The sequence below is a fragment of the Pseudochaenichthys georgianus genome, chromosome 13 (genome assembly GCF_902827115.2).
Source record: "Pseudochaenichthys georgianus chromosome 13, fPseGeo1.2, whole genome shotgun sequence".
NCBI lineage: Eukaryota > Metazoa > Chordata > Actinopteri > Perciformes > Channichthyidae > Pseudochaenichthys > Pseudochaenichthys georgianus.
Genome location: NC_047515.1, coordinates 24271941 through 24288927, shown reverse-complemented (window position 1 = coordinate 24288927; position 16987 = coordinate 24271941). Strand labels below are relative to the sequence as shown.

The following is a 16987-nucleotide window of genomic DNA, read 5'->3' as shown; positions in this document are numbered from 1 at the left end:
CAAGAAACGGGTATTTTTCTCTGCCAAATCATCTCTCATGTACAAAAGGGAACACGTCATGTTGCTGGTCTCAATCTGTTTAGAGTTCTCTGATAGCACTTGAAAGCAGCATAGGCCTTTTTATCTATGCACGTTTTATCGGTAATTTTCTGGAGTTTTTGCTTTTATGTCATACGTCAATACAGTCATAAACAAATACAAATATGTCTCACAATTGATCTTTCAAATGTACTCTTTTACCTTGTGACATTCGTTATTTAATTTTTTTCAAGAAACGCAATTGGATATTTTTTGGCAGGTCTGAGTTTCCGTAGGAGCAGGAAGTAGCGTTTCACAACCATCGGGGCTTCGGCGTGACATTCACCGGGTTGTCAGAGTCAGGGTTAAGAAGAGGGGTAAAACGACCACCCTGCACTCAAACTATAAGTTGTCAAAATGAGAGTTCTACAGGCGGGTCTGTCTTTGGCCAAATCTCATCTCCTGGCTCCAGGAAGCGTCACTCTGAAAAAGGTAACGTTAACTGTCCGCAGTTGAACCTGAACCCATTTGACACCAAACCTTCATCAGCCCTGTGCCTTTCACAATCGGTCAACAGACAGACAGGGATTTGAATATTGTTTTTCATGTCCTCAGGTGCTCATCAACAGCTGTCGGACATGCTCCTCCGGGTTCTATCTCAATGAGAGTATCCGCAACATCGGGATCTCGGCTCACATCGACTCCGGGAAGACCACCCTGACCGAGCGCGTCCTCTTCTACACCGGCAGGATAGCAGAGATCCACGAGGTGAGTGTGGCTGTGCATTAGGATTAAAACCACCTTTAATAGCCAAATAGTTGTACACATACAAGGAATTTGACTTTTTGCGCATTGCTCTCGAAGTACATGCATATAGGTAGACATAAAGGCGAGAAACAAGGACAACACAGCTGGACAAATACATGAAGAATAGACAGGACTAATATGTACACAAGTATGTGAAAAAAGCAGCTGTATATCGATAATTACTATATAAAGCATCAATGACCAACTACAATGGTTTGGTCTGTTGATCTGCAGAAAAGTAATCAGCCACCTTCGTTATTCATTTTTCATGTGTACATTTAAGGGCAGCATTTAAAATATGTAGGTTTCCTGCTTTTCTCTGTTTATTATCAAATGACACTGGATAGCTTTGGGTTCAGGCCTTACAAAACAAATCATTCAAAGATATCACTTTGGACTGAAAGAAACTGCAGAGATTTATTTTCATTTATAGACCAAATGATTAATCGAGAAAACATTATGGGGAGATGATTTGATTTGCAGGCAGCCTCGAATAGATCTCTATATACCAGGGGTCTCCAACCTTTCTTCATCTGAGAGCTACTTTGAAAAAATGAAAGTGGCCAAGAGCTACTTGCATCACATCGCTTACATTTATTCACATAGCCCTCATCAGTTGAATTAAGCAATACTTTTGTACATGTGTGAAATCTTAACTTCACATCAAGGTCCAAGAAAACGAACATTTCTCACATATTATTATGGCCCACATCGTGAGTACATCACTGAAAATGCACATAAATGTCCTTAATCACCACCTTACAAGCATCTTATGCACTTATGGTCAAATACAGTAAGTGCATTCACTCTTTTTTACAGTCAGTGAGATGAATGGCGCTGCATGGAGTCCACCATAGAGGTGTATGCTGGACCCACTTAGGTTCACTCTAATAGAGTCATTTAAATGTTGATCAGTCAGCCTTGTTCTGTATTTAGATTTCATGACATTCATGTCAGAAAAAGCTGCTTCACAAAGGTCTGTAGAACAGAACCAAATGAAGCAGACATGTTCAGTGCTGCTTGGTGAATGTTCTTATAGTTTTCTGGGTCTACAAGGCTCCAGAAATGTTGAGAGTTTTGCTGAGACTTAAGCTGAACATGATTTTGGAGATCTTCACAGGATTGACACTGAACAGTTCAGCCATCTTCTTCTTCGTTTTGATATGAAATTATAAACCATAATACATCTGTATAGGTCTAGCCTCCCTATATCTGTGTGTGAAATTGTTCCATCCTCAAAAACAAAAAATAATGCTTCTGCAGTCTAGCTGCAGCTTCTAGCAACGGTCTTCTGTTTAAAAAAGGACACTGAAGGTCCTGAATGTGGCATCACACACATGACTTGAGTCTGAACACAGCAGACAACAGGAGTATTTATAACAGCATTATAAAAACAAATACTGCATGTGGGTGCACACTTACATTCTCTGTCTCACTGTTACATAAATCCCATGAATGTATGAGACTAAGTTAGCTTCATCATCTCAATCAGTGATTAAGTGAATAATAAAGTTTCTATCGGGTCACTATCAGCCTGTCACTCATTATTTTTAGAGAGGAGACGGTGATCGCGGAAGCTTTCCTCCTGCCTTCACAAACTTTACACAAGTATTTATCAACTGAAAATAGCAAGAGGATATTCATACTCTGCAATCCAAGACTTGATAAAATCCACCAAAAACCTGACATGACGATAACGAGTGTTTTTCAAAAAACACAAATCCCTCCCTGTGTGTCTGAGCCGCAGCGACAGGGCCTGATTCAGAGTGGGTCATTCTGCTGTTGGTTCGATCTGGACTGGTGTTGGTGGAGAAAGCAGACTGCTCCGTGTGTGGTGTCGCTGTGCCGCTGTCATGTCTGTTCCTTGATCACTGCGTCACGGACCAATTTTATATTCGTGTGACAGAAAAAATTCTAAAATAAAAAAACGTTATTGTCCAGCCGCGGCCGAAAAATCAATAAGCAACCTACGCTATAATCGATAATCGAGTGGCGAGCTACTGAAAAGTTGCCCGCGAGCTACCGGTAGCTCGCGATCGACGTGTTAGAGAGCCCTGCTATATACTATACATTAAGCTTGTAGGATTTAGAAGATGATAGTTCATCAGAGTGACAGACAGGGAGAAGACACTCTTTTGTTTTGGTGTACAGCGTTCTCCTTGGTTGAGTCCAGTGTACCAATGGTCTACAGTTATCAGCATTAGTAGTCTTATATATGAATCAGTTGTTGCTTTCAGGTGAGGTTAAAAGGTGTACAGTTTGAATCTTCCATGGTCTGTTTTCCTCCCCTGGATTGTGTAGGTGAAGGGGAAGGATGGTGTGGGAGCCACTATGGACTCTATGGAGCTGGAGAGGCAGAGAGGCATCACCATCCAGTCAGCTGCTACATACACTGTGTGGAAGGATCACAACATCAACATCATTGATACACCAGGTACTAAATGTTCTTGGGGACAACATGTATGCATGACTTCTGATTTAGGTTTTGTTTTAACTAAAGGTCACTGTCTGTTGTTTCTCCAGGTCACGTGGACTTTACCATTGAGGTGGAGCGAGCACTGCGCGTGCTGGATGGTGCTGTGCTGGTCCTGTGTGCGGTGGGGGGAGTCCAGTGTCAGACTATGACAGTGAACAGGCAGATGAAACGCTACAACGTCCCCTTCCTCACCTTCATCAACAAGCTGGACCGCATGGGCGCCAACCCCAACCGAGCCCTGCTGCAGATGAGGTACAGTATTTATCAAATCACAAGTGATAACGTAACAATAGATACTCTATTAAAAGAACAATATCGTCTAACCATTCGTCAAATGAGTAAGTGTGCTAAACTGTTGGATAGATGTCGATAACTAGTGTTTTATTCAGTCTAAAGACAGACAAGGGTTTTGTTAATGTATAATACAGATTGTAAACCAGGAAATCGCGATGATAAAAAATCCTGCTTTCGAATGTTTTTCCTGAGATTTTGTTAATAGTAATAGTTTTAATATACTGAGAAATAGACCTGGATGCAAGACAATTAGAAGTAAGGATTCAGACTCATGCAGATGTGTTTTTATGGTGCCCACTAGGGCTGCCCCGGTGCTCCTAATAGTCAACTAATCGCTAGTCGACTATTAAGGTCTTAGTCGAGCAATTGTTCATTAATCGATTAGTTGAAAAAGAAAAAAAAAAGATTTACAACAAAAAAAACACCTGATTGCTGCGTTCCCTGTGTTGAATCAGACGGAGCTGTGCCAACTTGTTATTGGACTAATTATGTCAGGGAGGAAATAAAAAATGTGGGAGCACTTTGAGCATGACAAGGATGAACCCAAGAAAGTTATTTGCAAACTCTGCAGGCAAAAGTTTGCCTATTATTCGTCGACTTCAAATATGACATATCACCTTAAGCATGTAAGTACTAGCCTAGCTTAGCCTAGCCACGATGACATAAGTTGTGTTTTGATGTCTGTGTTGTGTATGCGACGATTAGTTGACTAATAAAATTGATGACTATTGGTCGACTAGAAAAATCTTTAGTCGAGGGCAGCCCTAGTGCACACAGAAACAAGCTTAAGTCTTTCATTTAGGCTTGATTAGACATGAAATCATCATTCTATAAGCAATGTTGTTTTCAGCCTCTGGTTTTGTTCCTGTATTTATGATCTGAAGCATATTTATTTTCCTTCCTCAGAACCAAACTGAACCATAACGCAGCCTATGTGAACATCCCAATGGGCCTGGAGGGGAACATACGCGGCATCATCGACCTGGTAGAGGATAGGAGCATATATTTTGAAGGACCTTTTGGGTGAGGGTCTCTCTTTATTGCTACTTGACCTTCAAGATATCTGTTTCTGTTATAGTATGAATTGAATATTTGTATGTAACTTTAGCATTAGGATTTGATTGTAGCACATATGAGTGATTGAAGATCCTTTGCTACAGAACTATAATACCTACAGTGACAAATCGTTCAAATCATTATCCGTCAGGTTACAAGTGTTTCTTCCTCCCTGCAGTCAAGATATCCGCTATGATGAGATCCCGGCAGATTTCCGCGCTGAGGCTGCAGACCGGCGGCAGGAGCTGGTGGAGTGCGTGGCTGACGCTGATGAAATCTTGGGAGAGATGTACTTGGAGGAAAAGCCTCTAACAAATAGCGACCTGAAGGTTTGTCTCCTATAAAGAGAACGAATGTGTGAAATAATGAAAGCTTAACCTGGGCCCTGGAGTTTTCTGATAAACTGCTTGTTTTTGAATGAAAACCTTGAACCAGATTAATCTATCTATATCAATGTTGTATGGTGGCGCTAGTTGAACATTTTGAATATCATTTTACCACATTTTATGGCAGCCATTTGAAAATTGTAAAGGCCTTTTTTATAAAAAAAACCCACAAATGTCAACCTAATTAAAAACTAAAACGTTTATCCATGCTGCAGCTTCTGAGATATCTTAGTTTGGACCAAGTTGTGGAGCGAGCCTTGCTCATAAAACACAAGCCTTTTTTCAAATAATTTTCTTAATTTAAACTCCATCAGAAATTCTTCTCATTGCATACCTAAGTTGTGACATTAACGCTATGTGTGCATGAAGAAGGAAAGCAGTCTCGTTGCCCCGCTCTCAGACTCTTGTCTCTTCTCTGTGTTGCAGGCTGCGATCCGCAGGGCCACCCTGCAGCGCCTCTTCACTCCGGTGCTAGTCGGCACCGCATTGAAGAACAAAGGCGTCCAAGCTCTACTAGACGCTGTCCTGGATTACATGCCAAACCCCGCTGAAGTCAAAAACTATGCCAACTTCAATGATGAGTGAGTATTGACCAGGGTAGTAAATGTGTATGGAAAGTTGCCCTTAAAAGTCTCCTATCATGCAAAATGCACTTTTTGATGTCTTTTATACATAAACATGGGTCCTCGGTGTGTCAGAAACGGACAACGGAGCTGATCCAGATTTGCATCTGATATGACGTAATATCGGAAACGTGGGCTGGCTTTACACCCACGGCCCTCTCAGAAACGTTGCTATCAGAAACAATGCGCAACGTTTTGGAAGTAATATGGTTTGTTTACATTAGCAAGCATTGCTAACACTCAGAGCTAACGCTGTACTGGAGAGAGTATGTGTAAAGAAGCAGGATATAAAAAGGAACTCACCTTGTGGTAAACTGGCAAGAGAAAAAGCCTTTGAGCTCCATACTGTTTCAGAAATAATCCTTGATATGGTTTGGAACATAAAATGGCGTTTAATCACGGCAGGGTTTAGCTGAGTATCTGGGTACAATTCTCCTGCATGAGCTCTCGTCTCGGCTCTTCTTCTTTCTTTATAAAGCTATGGACCCAGAGTCAGCACTTCTCTAACAGGGCTGAAATAGAGGGGTATGAGGTATGGCTAGAATGGGGGATCTGTTTGGTATTTTGAGCAAAACACTTCATAGACATGTTTTTATATATCTGAGACCTATAATATATGCCTACAAATAGTATAATAGGAGACCTTTAATAGTGACACTATATTCAATTCAATTAATATTAGATAACATTTTTCTGTAGATCTTTAAAATGTGTTTTGAGAAATCTTGACATCAGCTGGTTTCCATTGTGTTAGTGTTGCAGATGAAATAACAAAGATGGAAATGGACCCTACAAGAGACTCTACGAACCCCTTTGTTGCTCTGGCCTTCAAACTGGAGGTCAGTTACTAGCCTTAATCTTTTATATCTGCAATATTGCTTTACAGGAACATTCAAACATGTCATACTTTGTTGTTTCCTGTTGTTCACACTATCAGGCGGGCAGGTTCGGCCAGCTGACATATGTGCGGGTGTACCAGGGCTGCCTGAAGAAGGGAGAGCACATCTACAACACACGCACTAACAAGAGAGTCAGAGTTCAGAGGCTAGTGCGTCTCCACGCCGACCAGATGGAGGTGAGTAGAAGCCTGCGCACGTCAGCAGGCTCTCCGAGGTCACCATTTTCCAGTTCAAACAGCAGAGAAACATGACTGGTCAAAATGCTCAGGTTCCTCATTTGGCACCACTCAAGTGGAAATATAAAAACCACATCCCCTGTGACACCAGAGTTTTCATCTCGTAGCATCAAAACAAGAAATGAATGTGATAAATATTCACTCCTATAATAATCACTCAGACTTCCGTTATTAATAACACCGCTTTTGAATCAACCTATTTGTTTTCTTTCTCTCCAGGACGTGGAGGAGGTTTATGCTGGAGATATTTCTGCTCTGTTTGGGATTGACTGTGCCAGTGGAGACACTTTTACATCCAAGGCTGGTGCTAACCTCTCCATGGTGAGCAACTTCAATGTTATTATTTTCGAATGACAAATACATTTTTTCTTAATTTTGTCCCCCTTTTTTATTTCATGATGTAAAGAATCTTGTGCTTAATTTGTCATAATTTCTGACCCACAGGAATCTATCCATGTCCCAGAGCCTGTCATTTCCATGTCAATAAAACCAAATAACAAGGTAAAAAAGGCTTTGATTTACTCGTACTGTATTCAAAGTCTAAATCACATGTCTTAACTCTTCTCTCTTTATCCTGCTCCTAACCAGATTGACCTGGATAAATTCTCCAAAGGTATGGGTCGTTTCACCAGGGAAGATCCCACGTTTCGAGTGTATTATGACGCGGAGAGCAGAGAAACCATCATCTCAGGAATGGGCGAGCTTCATCTGGAAATCTACTCCCAGGTACCCAATATGAACAATATTCTGCGTCTTTAATACAAGATATATGCATTAAATAGGACACATTAACTGATTGGTTTTGATTGGTGTTAACATATATGGGTGAAAAACCCATGCATTTGAAAATATGACTGCTTTTAGAACTATTTCTCCCCGGGCGCCGTTCAAAATGGCAGCACACTGCTCCTAACACAGGATGGGTCAAATGCAGAGAAACTATTTCCCCACGGGGATTAATAAAGTATATCAAATCATTTCCCCCAATTCGTAATCTCAACTGTAGTTGATGATTCTTCTGACTTGATTTTAGAGATAGCTCTAGTGTAGGCCCCCAAAGTAAACCCAACTAAAGATGAAATGGATTGATCAGTCCCCTCATTTAAAAGATGTCTTCATGTTTAAGGTTTCCCTTTTCAAACCGCAGATATTTGACCTGGTATTCTGTTGGTTTATTCTTGTTTTGCTTTTTCAGAGGATGGAGAGGGAATACAGCTGTCCCTGTGTGATGGGAAAACCCAAAGTGGCTTTCAGAGAGACGATCAGTGGTCCTGTACAGTAAGTGCTCGCACGCACGCACACACAGTTTATTTTGGCTAAAACCAATAGCAAACAAAATGACTGCTAAGGTAGCAGAATGTTATAATGTCATCATTATATATGATGGCTTTTTATTTGCAGCATTTCATCTCCAATATTTGAGTACAAGAGAGGAGGGTCAGGATGTGGTTTTTGTTGTGGCAGCAGTGTGATGAATGTCAGCAGTTCAGTTTGTGTTTGGAGGTTTTTCACAATGATGGCAGTGTGGCAGCTGCTCCATCTGCTGCACTTTAACGCCCTCTGGAGGAGACCATGTGAACAGCAGCTTCCAGTGAATGATTTCCTGCCAAATAACACGGATTGTCAGATTAACAGGAGATTTCATGCACTGAAAGCTTAAATACTGCACATATTTGGCACGAGAGAAGTTATATTGCTCCAGATTAGGGATTTACTGCTGTAGTCTTCTTGTTTTGTGGTACTATATCACACATTTCTTCTTGTCAACTGGTACATACCAGACTTGCTTACTCTCAAATTCATCCAGTCCTGAGTTTATAAACTGATATATCAACCACTTATTCTGATAAACATTCACAATGTTAGTTATTTGTCAAGGAAAAATATAATATGCCTAGTTTTTTGACGTCGTTTTTGTAGCCATCGACAGTCATTTTACCGACAGTCAAGATTTGCGTAGAGTGATGGTAAACATTATTGTAGGTTTTATTATTAAGAATATTATAATAAGTGGTTACCTGGGACACCATCTCATGCAGCAGTACATGACAGTCAAACTTCAGCTGGTCGTTCTCAGTTGCCTGCAGCAGAAAGAAATAAAATAAAGGAAAACATTGAAGTTTTAAAAATAAAACATTCTCGAATCACATCAGCTTTCTTTCAGCTGAATGATAATCATAATAATAATAATTATACGCTTAATGTATATAGCACCTTTCATGCAAGATGCAGCCCAAAGTGCTTTACAGAGTAAGACAAGCTACAAAATAAGAGTGAGGAACATAATTGAAAACGAGTTAAACAAACAGAAAGAGTTATATTACAATACCATAAAACCTGAACAGTGATGCAACTAAAATTACCCCAAATTAAAAAAAACTTAAAAAAAATCCAATGGAGTTTGCTGTTCTAAGACTATTAACGTCTATGATCGAAACAATGACTGATAATACAAAGAGTCTGAATAACATACATGTTACAAAAACGGACGAAACAAACCTACCAGCTGTGTGATGTTGGCCACCTGAGCCACGTTGAACAGAGTGTTCTCACTGGACTCATTCAGCATGATGAAGCTGGAGGCCACGATGCAGAGGTGCCAGAAAGGCTTCGTGTCGGGATCAATGTGACCGTAGCTGTCTGTTGGTCACAATGCGGTGTGTTAGGAAACAAGTTAATTTGCACGTGGTTAAGCCTTGTCACTACCAATTATGCAAAGATAAATTGATTAGTTGTCAACTTTTTTTAATTGAGGTTAACATGTTGGGCCTTGGGAAATATTGATGGACATTAACAAAAAATCGATTAACCAAGAAAATACTTGACAGACTGATTGCTCTGGAAAATAACATACTGCGTTGGCTTATAATGTACTGGAGGTCACACCATTGAGGATCAGAATGTCAGCCATTTGTGTCGTGTTAGTATTTTTGAGAGGAACAATGAGTTCACTCAAAAACTTAGTGTTGAAATCCACAAATGCTTCACGTGCACACTGCCCATGTTGTGCAATGCATGGCTTTGTGCTTTGATCAGGAGCTAAATCAAGCAGTGTTTGTTTTCTTACCAGGTACATTTTGTGCAGAGAAAAGGCTCTGTTTCATCTTGTACTGTTGGTACAAGGCCTCTTCTTGAGCTGTGGTGTTGATTTTAAGGAGCTCCTCACACGAGGCCTGGACCTGAGGAGAGCGCTGCTGCCCCCCCCTCGGAAACAAAACCTCTGCAGAGCATTTCTCTGTCATCTGGGGGGAGTTTACAGAGAGGGGATGGTTAAAATAAAGAAGGATATAAATAGAAAGGAAGGTTTGATAAGAGAGAGGAGAGGGAAGTATACAGAGCAAAGGCGTAGTCCAGATGTTACCATGGCAGCTGGTGAGTCAGTGTTGCACCACACTGCCTCCTTTTATCTGCTGTTTAGTTAAAGCTTGTCTGACCTGCTCGCTCTAAAGCCAGGGATTATTAACTTTAAACACAAATGTAGCCTAAGACTAACTTCAAATATATTTTCATTGTTTTGTGTATGGAAAATCACAACTGAAACCTTTTTAAGGTAAATGCAGCGAGTTACACATATTGTGTCTTCACAGACAAACCAAAGGAGGGGGAGTGGTCAAAGCTTTCGACACAGAATTAGTCATTTTCGATTTTTACGGCTACTTTTAAATAACGTACAGGTAGAATTGACAGTCATTTTATTTTCGTTAAGGGCACTGTCCCTGTGAAATATAATAAAACCAATTCAAAAAGTTGCCCCATATGTTAAAAAAGCTACTCTTAATTCCAGAACACATGGCTGTATGTAATCCACACGTAAGCTTTTTACAGTAAATCACATCTTACATTGCTGATTATCTCCTGCACTGAGATCTCCAGCTGATACTTTCTTCCAGAGCCTTCAACATCCTAAAAGCCAAGTCAGAAATAACCACAGTTAGTAAGAGAAACAACGTCACTGTAAGGTAAACTGTAAGCGTTAAACTTTGGCTGACCTCTGCATTTCCACTGTGGACTCTGTGCAGTCCCAGCAGCCGGTATGGGGAGCCGTATCGAGTGTTGAGGTAGTGTTGGACCACTTTGGCTGCTCTCTGCGCCTGGTAGTGATTGGGGTTCAGCTCTCCTGTCTCCATCACATCCTCGTCTGCCTCCTCTTCCACCAATATGTCCAGCTGTTAACCCAGAGAGAAGAGAGCGCAGACAGTGAGAGAGGAAATAAGAAGAAGACCGTTTTCAAAGAGGGATGGGCCTCTAAGGACTTTGACCCTCGGTTGTCAGCAGGGAGAAGCTTTTGTCCTCAGCTTCAGACACAAGGAACACCTCCATTCGGAAAAAAGTGGAAAGCAAATACATAAAAAGAACAATAGGGTGAGGAGTGTACAGCTGAAAACGTGTTTAAATAAGCGAGTCTGATCTTGCCTGTAACTGAAACGCTGGAACTTCTCTGCCTGTTAGTTTGACAGGTGGAAACTTGTATGTGTCCGCTGCTCTGTGTGTAGATTGGCGAGATTACTTCCCACTTCCTCCTTCAGAGCTCTTGGACTTCCCCCTTTTTTTTTTAAAGAGACGGAGCTCTTTTCTTTTGTTTCCTCTCATTTTCTCTTCTCTCTATTGAATCAGCTTTATAACAGGAATGCAACCGTGGATCAGTAACATTTGTTGCTCCAGTGCTGCTATTCAAATTTTAAATGAGATTTCCGTGATAGATTAGCAAGGTGTTGGATATATTTGTATGTGACATGATCCCAAGTGTATCAGTGCCAACACCTGATATGTTTCACTAATATTGGTCTAATACTAGTAACTGTAGTCTAATGACAAATGGAGGTACAGAACTTAGTGAGTCTTCTTGTAACTTTGTATTTAACAATAACATGAGTTATTTTTTTTTGTTAAATGGCTCCGAAATAAATCATAAAAATAGTGTATTTTTACATTGCTTATGTATTACAGAAAGATATCTCATACACACACAGGGAAGAAACAAGATCTAGATTTCCTTGTCTTCACTAAACCAATATATGGTTAATATTTGAGTTGACTATTGAGTATCATCTTTTTCAGTTACAGTCTTCAGCCATCCATCTTGTGTTGGTGTTTGTCTTGTACCATATCTGTCATCTCTTACTGTACTGCCATATTTAAAAGTACAGTACCATACATGACCTAGCTATATCCAAAATGTATTAAATAATAGTGCACTACTATTTGTAATACTAGTGTATGTAGTACAGCAAACATTAATATCCATCTAAGAAATAAAATAATGTGGGATTTGTTTTTGAATTCTGTACTTATTTGTGCTCTTCTTTCTTTCCCTGCAGGTTTGACTTCCTTCACAAGAAGCAGAGCGGCGGCTCGGGGCAGTATGGTAAAGTTATCGGATACATTGAGCCTCTTGATAGCGAGCATCAGACCGGCCTGGAGTTTGAAGACCTGACTGTTGGAACCAACATCCCGAAGCAGTTTGTACCAGCTGTCGAAAAGGTTTGTTTCCCAAACTTTTAAAGTAGAAAAAAAGCTACAAAGGTTACTTGAACTCTAAGCTAAAGACAAGCTCTTGTTTTTCTGTAATTAATTGTTTCCTCCCATCATGCTGCAGGGCTTCAGGGAGGCCTGTGAGAAGGGACCCCTGAGCGGGCACAAGATCTCAGGACTGAAGTTCGTCCTGGAGGATGGAGCGCATCACTTGGTGGACTCCTGTGAGATGTCCTTCATCCGTGCAGGGGAGGGTGCTCTAAAACAAGGTGAGGGTCTGACCTCCTGTTTCACGTCTGTTGTTGTCAGCGGTTGTTAATGCAATGCGTTCTCCTCAGTGATGGAGAGAGCCAGCACGGCCATCCTGGAGCCCATCATGTCTGTGGAGATCGTAGCTCCTGTGGAGTTTCAGGGAGCGGTCATTGCTGGTGTAACCCGCCGGCATGGAGTCATCTCCGAACACGACGGGACGGAGGAATACATCACCCTGTGCGCTGACGTGAGTCCAGTTTGTGAATGACTCACATCCAGCATGCATCTGCAGTATTCAGCTTTCATTTGTTGTCTCTTATGCTCCTCCATCCTTGGTATTTGACGAGTTTCCAAACTCTTCCCAACAGATTCCACTTAACAACATGTTCGGATATGCCACAGAACTACGCTCCTCCACTGAAGTAAGTTCAACCCTCAAACGCCAACATCTGTAGAGCATCTGTAGTGCATATACTGTAAAGTGAATGCTATTCCCTGTGTTTTTATTCATCAATGGATGACAAGCTTTCTAAAATAGTAGCATTCTAATGAAAAGACCAAATGCTACATATTCCGTATTAATACAAATTATAACAATTTGTTATGAATATAAACATTATTACTTTCTATATTGCACATACATCTACTTTTCCTGTTTTTCATTTGAAATACTATCAGCCAGTACTTGACTTTATTTAGTTCTATTTATGCCGTAGTTTCTTATTTGCTTTGACTTGTTTCTTTTACTGATTATTTATTATTATAAAGATATTTAAACAGCTTTGTTGAAAGGTGCCTAAGAGCCAAGATTTGTTTTGATTACGAATGCTTTGTAGGAGTAATAAAGAACTTAAAAATAAAAATATTGATTAAATGGTCTTTTGAAACATGCTGGATTTCCCGGCCTTGAGTAATTCCTGCAGTCTTCCTTTCTGGTTGTTGGCAGGACCTCGTCCTCCACCAATCAATTCAGAGGAGTCTTAGAGTTCAAAACAACTTTGATAAACTAACATTCTTTATCTGATGTTTATTCAGGGAAAAGGGGAGTACACCATGGAGTACAGCAGATACCAGCCCTGCCTGCAGGCAACACAAGAGGAAATCATCCAGAAATACTTGGAGTCTACAGGGCAGCTGCCTGCGAAGAAGAGCAAGTGGAAGGCCTAAAAAAGCATTATCCACCAATTAGACTGGACTTTAACACGACAGCCGTCCCTCATTTCTACACACATCAACCGTGACCTACATTTGAGGAGCCATGAAAAAACTGACACTTTACTTTTGTAGCTATTGTTTCTCCCTGATGTTTGACCCACTGCAGAAAACATATTTATTACCTTGATTTTACAAACATTTGACCTTGTTGGTATAAAAAACTCTGTGTTTTGACTTTAGCGTAAAATGGCTTTTGTACTATGTACAGAATGGTCTTCATGTAAAAATGTCTGCAACAAAGATATATATCCGTCTTTTAAAGTGTTGTTCTTTTGATGTGCGCGTCATTTGTCTCCACAACTACAAATGCCTTCTTTTTCTTGTACAGCAGCATGCTCCTGGCAACCTGCAGATCTAATGGTGTAAATGATTATCTACAAAAATATAAAAACAGCTATATGGATCTTTTGTTGACGATGACTTGATTTGCTTAGTCAATTAGGCCATTTATTTTTAAGTAATGAGAACATCTCTGTTAAACACAAGATTTTAAGTGGTGCGTTTGACTGGTTCTTATGGAGATACTCTTTTTTATGGATCAAAAAAGTTGTAGTCTCCCTAGAAAAGAAAGACGATTCCAAATCAAAGCTAGATCTTCCTCACCGTTTCAGAGAGCTCTGTTTCCTCCACTGTCTCTGGGACGCTGTTGGGATGAACCGTCATGAACGCTGAGTCGGCTTCCGGTCTGGGCGTCACGCTGGGGCTCCCGGTCACCCCACTCAACACAGCCAGAAGCACAACGATCCTCAGACTCATTATAGTAAGCTGTAAAACACAGAGGCCAGAGAAAAGGAGAAAACCACTTCTGTGAAGGAGCGCAGGAAAGGAAATGACCCTCCTGTCAGTGTGGAGTTATGTAACGGAGGAGGAGGAGGGAGCAGAAAGAAGAGACTGTCCAGAACTCTGTCTTCCTGGCACAATCTGTTTATTTTGTTCTCCTCTTACCTAAACAAACTGCTCCACTTTATCTGGTTCTGTTCCTCGTACGCTCTCATGCAACTCACTTAAGTTGTCAGCGCCTAAATGTTTCCACAGCCTCACGAGATGAACTGATTAGTTTAGCAACAGTAATTCCATTAGAGCAGCTGTGACTAATATGAGCTTGACGTTTTGCAGCCTCACTCGGTCCACTGTGTGCCAGATTAAATGAAGCAGGATGTTCACTGGGACAAATCAAACACGTCCTGGCAATTTGGGGTTGTTAAAACGCTTGTGCTATAGCTGTATTATCAATATTAATATTGTTCATGGTTGGTGCCGCTGGCTGCTCTTATCGCGTGTGTTCGGCTCTGTGTAGGCTACAGCCATAATAGGCTAAAGCCCATGTGAAACAATTTAGCCTGTTTTTGAGTCATTTTAAATTGATTTCATTAAACAGTCAAACGTTACATTGGTGGTCCGTGGATTATTTATTATCAAGTTGATTGAAGTTTGCGTAGCCCATACATCAGGGATCACCAACTACATTTGTCCATGGGCCGAAATGCAACCAATAGACACTATCGCGGGCCAGCGATTTTTATATAGCCCAGAATTTTATAAATAGTATTCAGATTACTTTTGGAATACTTTCTTTTTCCATAACAGATGGGTATGTTTTGGGGAAAAGGAGACTTGTTTTATTGTTTTAATGGCTTATCAAGAACTCAAACACAACATCTTGGTGTCATTCTGGACAGCTCTCTCATCTGCACCCCACATAAAAAACATCACCTGGACTGCATTCTTTGTACTGTCTTAAAACCTTTCCTTGGAATATGTTATGAATTGTAAGGTGTCCTTGGGTGCTTTGAAAGGCGCCCCTAAATAGAATGAATTATCATTATTATTTATTATCTGAAACGATGTAATAACTTTTAAAACTTTTTCCAGTCACTTGCCCCATGCATTCAGCAGCAGCAGGCCATTCTCTTTGATTTCATCCCGTTATGAAATGTCATCATTTCGACAATAAAGAAATGATACATAAATGTTATCTTGCACATTTTATCTAACCATCTCCGTTTCTAACTTTCAATATATTTTAAAAGAGATCTCTCTCTCTCATCTGCGTGCGGGGGCGGGGCCTCACAGACACCCTGCATCTCTCTCTCGCTCACAGACATGCTGCAGTGCTGTGCAGTGTGCACACAGTTCTGCCGGTAATGAATATTACATTTTGTGAGGAAACCTTTCCACCAATAATTCCAATAAGTATTCCAAAATGTATTCACTTCAGGTTTACGAAAGTAACTGTAATCAGATTACTCGTTTTTCAAATGTAACGCCAGCTGAATATAGCCTACTTGATATTTGTATTCTGATTACGTAACGCTGTTATGTATTCCGTTACAACCCAACCCTGCTTCTAGGCTACTGTCCCGCAGCTCCAGCCTCTCTGTTGGACTCTGTCGCAGCGGGGCTACTGCTGTGGTGCGGAGCGCATTAACCAGACTCTTCACAACGAAAGATCACTTCTTCTTCAGGGGAGGGAAGGTTTCACAGTACGCAGTCTACTGTCCCGCAGCTGCTGCCTCTCTGTTGGACTCCGGTACTGCACCTTACTCACGAGACGTTGTAAACAAAGAAATGGGTGGGGGGCGAACGCAGTAACCACTCCGCCAACGCCACAGTCACCCCCGTCGTGCGGGCCGGATGAGAATGTCTGGCGGGCCGGATGTGGCCCGCGGGCCGCCAGTTGGTGGTCACTGCCATACATGCTCGGGAAATCTGTTGACATGAACATAATCCATCGGGACATTTCAAGTAAATGTAGACCTGTGGCACCACCCCGTGTGCAACAGGTTTTCTCTTTATAATAGGCCTATGTCTGTGCTGTTGCTATTAATGCACGGATCAGCATTTACCCACCCCCCCGCAAAAAAAAACAAATCCCGGCTCCTCTGAAGACCGTGGTATGGTTCGCACACTGGAGGTGACTGGTATCGTACAGCACTGAAACACGGATTTGAAAGCAGCACAATGAGTTATGAGAAACATTCAATCGATAGATGAATTTGTACATTAGATTTCGCAAAAGAGCATGGAACGTGTTGACTCGTGCATTACAGAACATTTCACTTGCACTGCACCACCTTGGTTTTCTAAGCAGTATACGCAAATAGTCATTATATGCAACCTGGAGCTTCCGGAGGCTCGCCTTCTTATACTTGACCCACAAGGGGGCAGTATAGAGAGGAGTGCAATAAGCTCTAAAGAGGTTCACCTTAACCTTATCTGAACACATATATTAAGAAATATATATTAAGGCGAG

General features: G+C 41.1%; 2 protein-coding genes across 2 annotated transcripts; one reads left to right on the top strand and one right to left on the bottom strand.

Annotated features, from left to right (window-relative positions):
- The first annotated feature begins 298 nt into the window (after positions 1-298).
- On the top strand, positions 299-14010 carry gfm1 (G elongation factor, mitochondrial 1). The gene is made up of 18 exons (XM_034097117.2): positions 299-510; positions 634-786; positions 3127-3259; positions 3349-3553; positions 4502-4618; positions 4830-4980; positions 5464-5618; positions 6415-6499; positions 6598-6735; positions 7015-7116; positions 7240-7296; positions 7384-7521; positions 7991-8073; positions 12114-12276; positions 12392-12536; positions 12606-12766; positions 12888-12941; positions 13555-14010. The coding sequence occupies exons 1-18, from the start codon at positions 436-438 to the stop codon at positions 13684-13686; spliced, it is 2247 nt and encodes a 748-aa protein (XP_033953008.1). The 5' UTR covers positions 299-435; the 3' UTR covers positions 13687-14010.
- lxn (latexin) lies at positions 8151-15009 on the bottom strand. Its single transcript, XM_034097120.2, has 7 exons — positions 14338-15009; positions 10785-10961; positions 10636-10698; positions 9863-10037; positions 9299-9435; positions 8814-8876; positions 8151-8398 (listed from the first exon to the last, which is right to left on the bottom strand). The coding sequence occupies exons 1-7, from the start codon at positions 14488-14490 to the stop codon at positions 8282-8284; spliced, it is 885 nt and encodes a 294-aa protein (XP_033953011.1). The 5' UTR covers positions 14491-15009; the 3' UTR covers positions 8151-8281.
- Positions 15010-16987: the final 1978 nt, after the last annotated feature.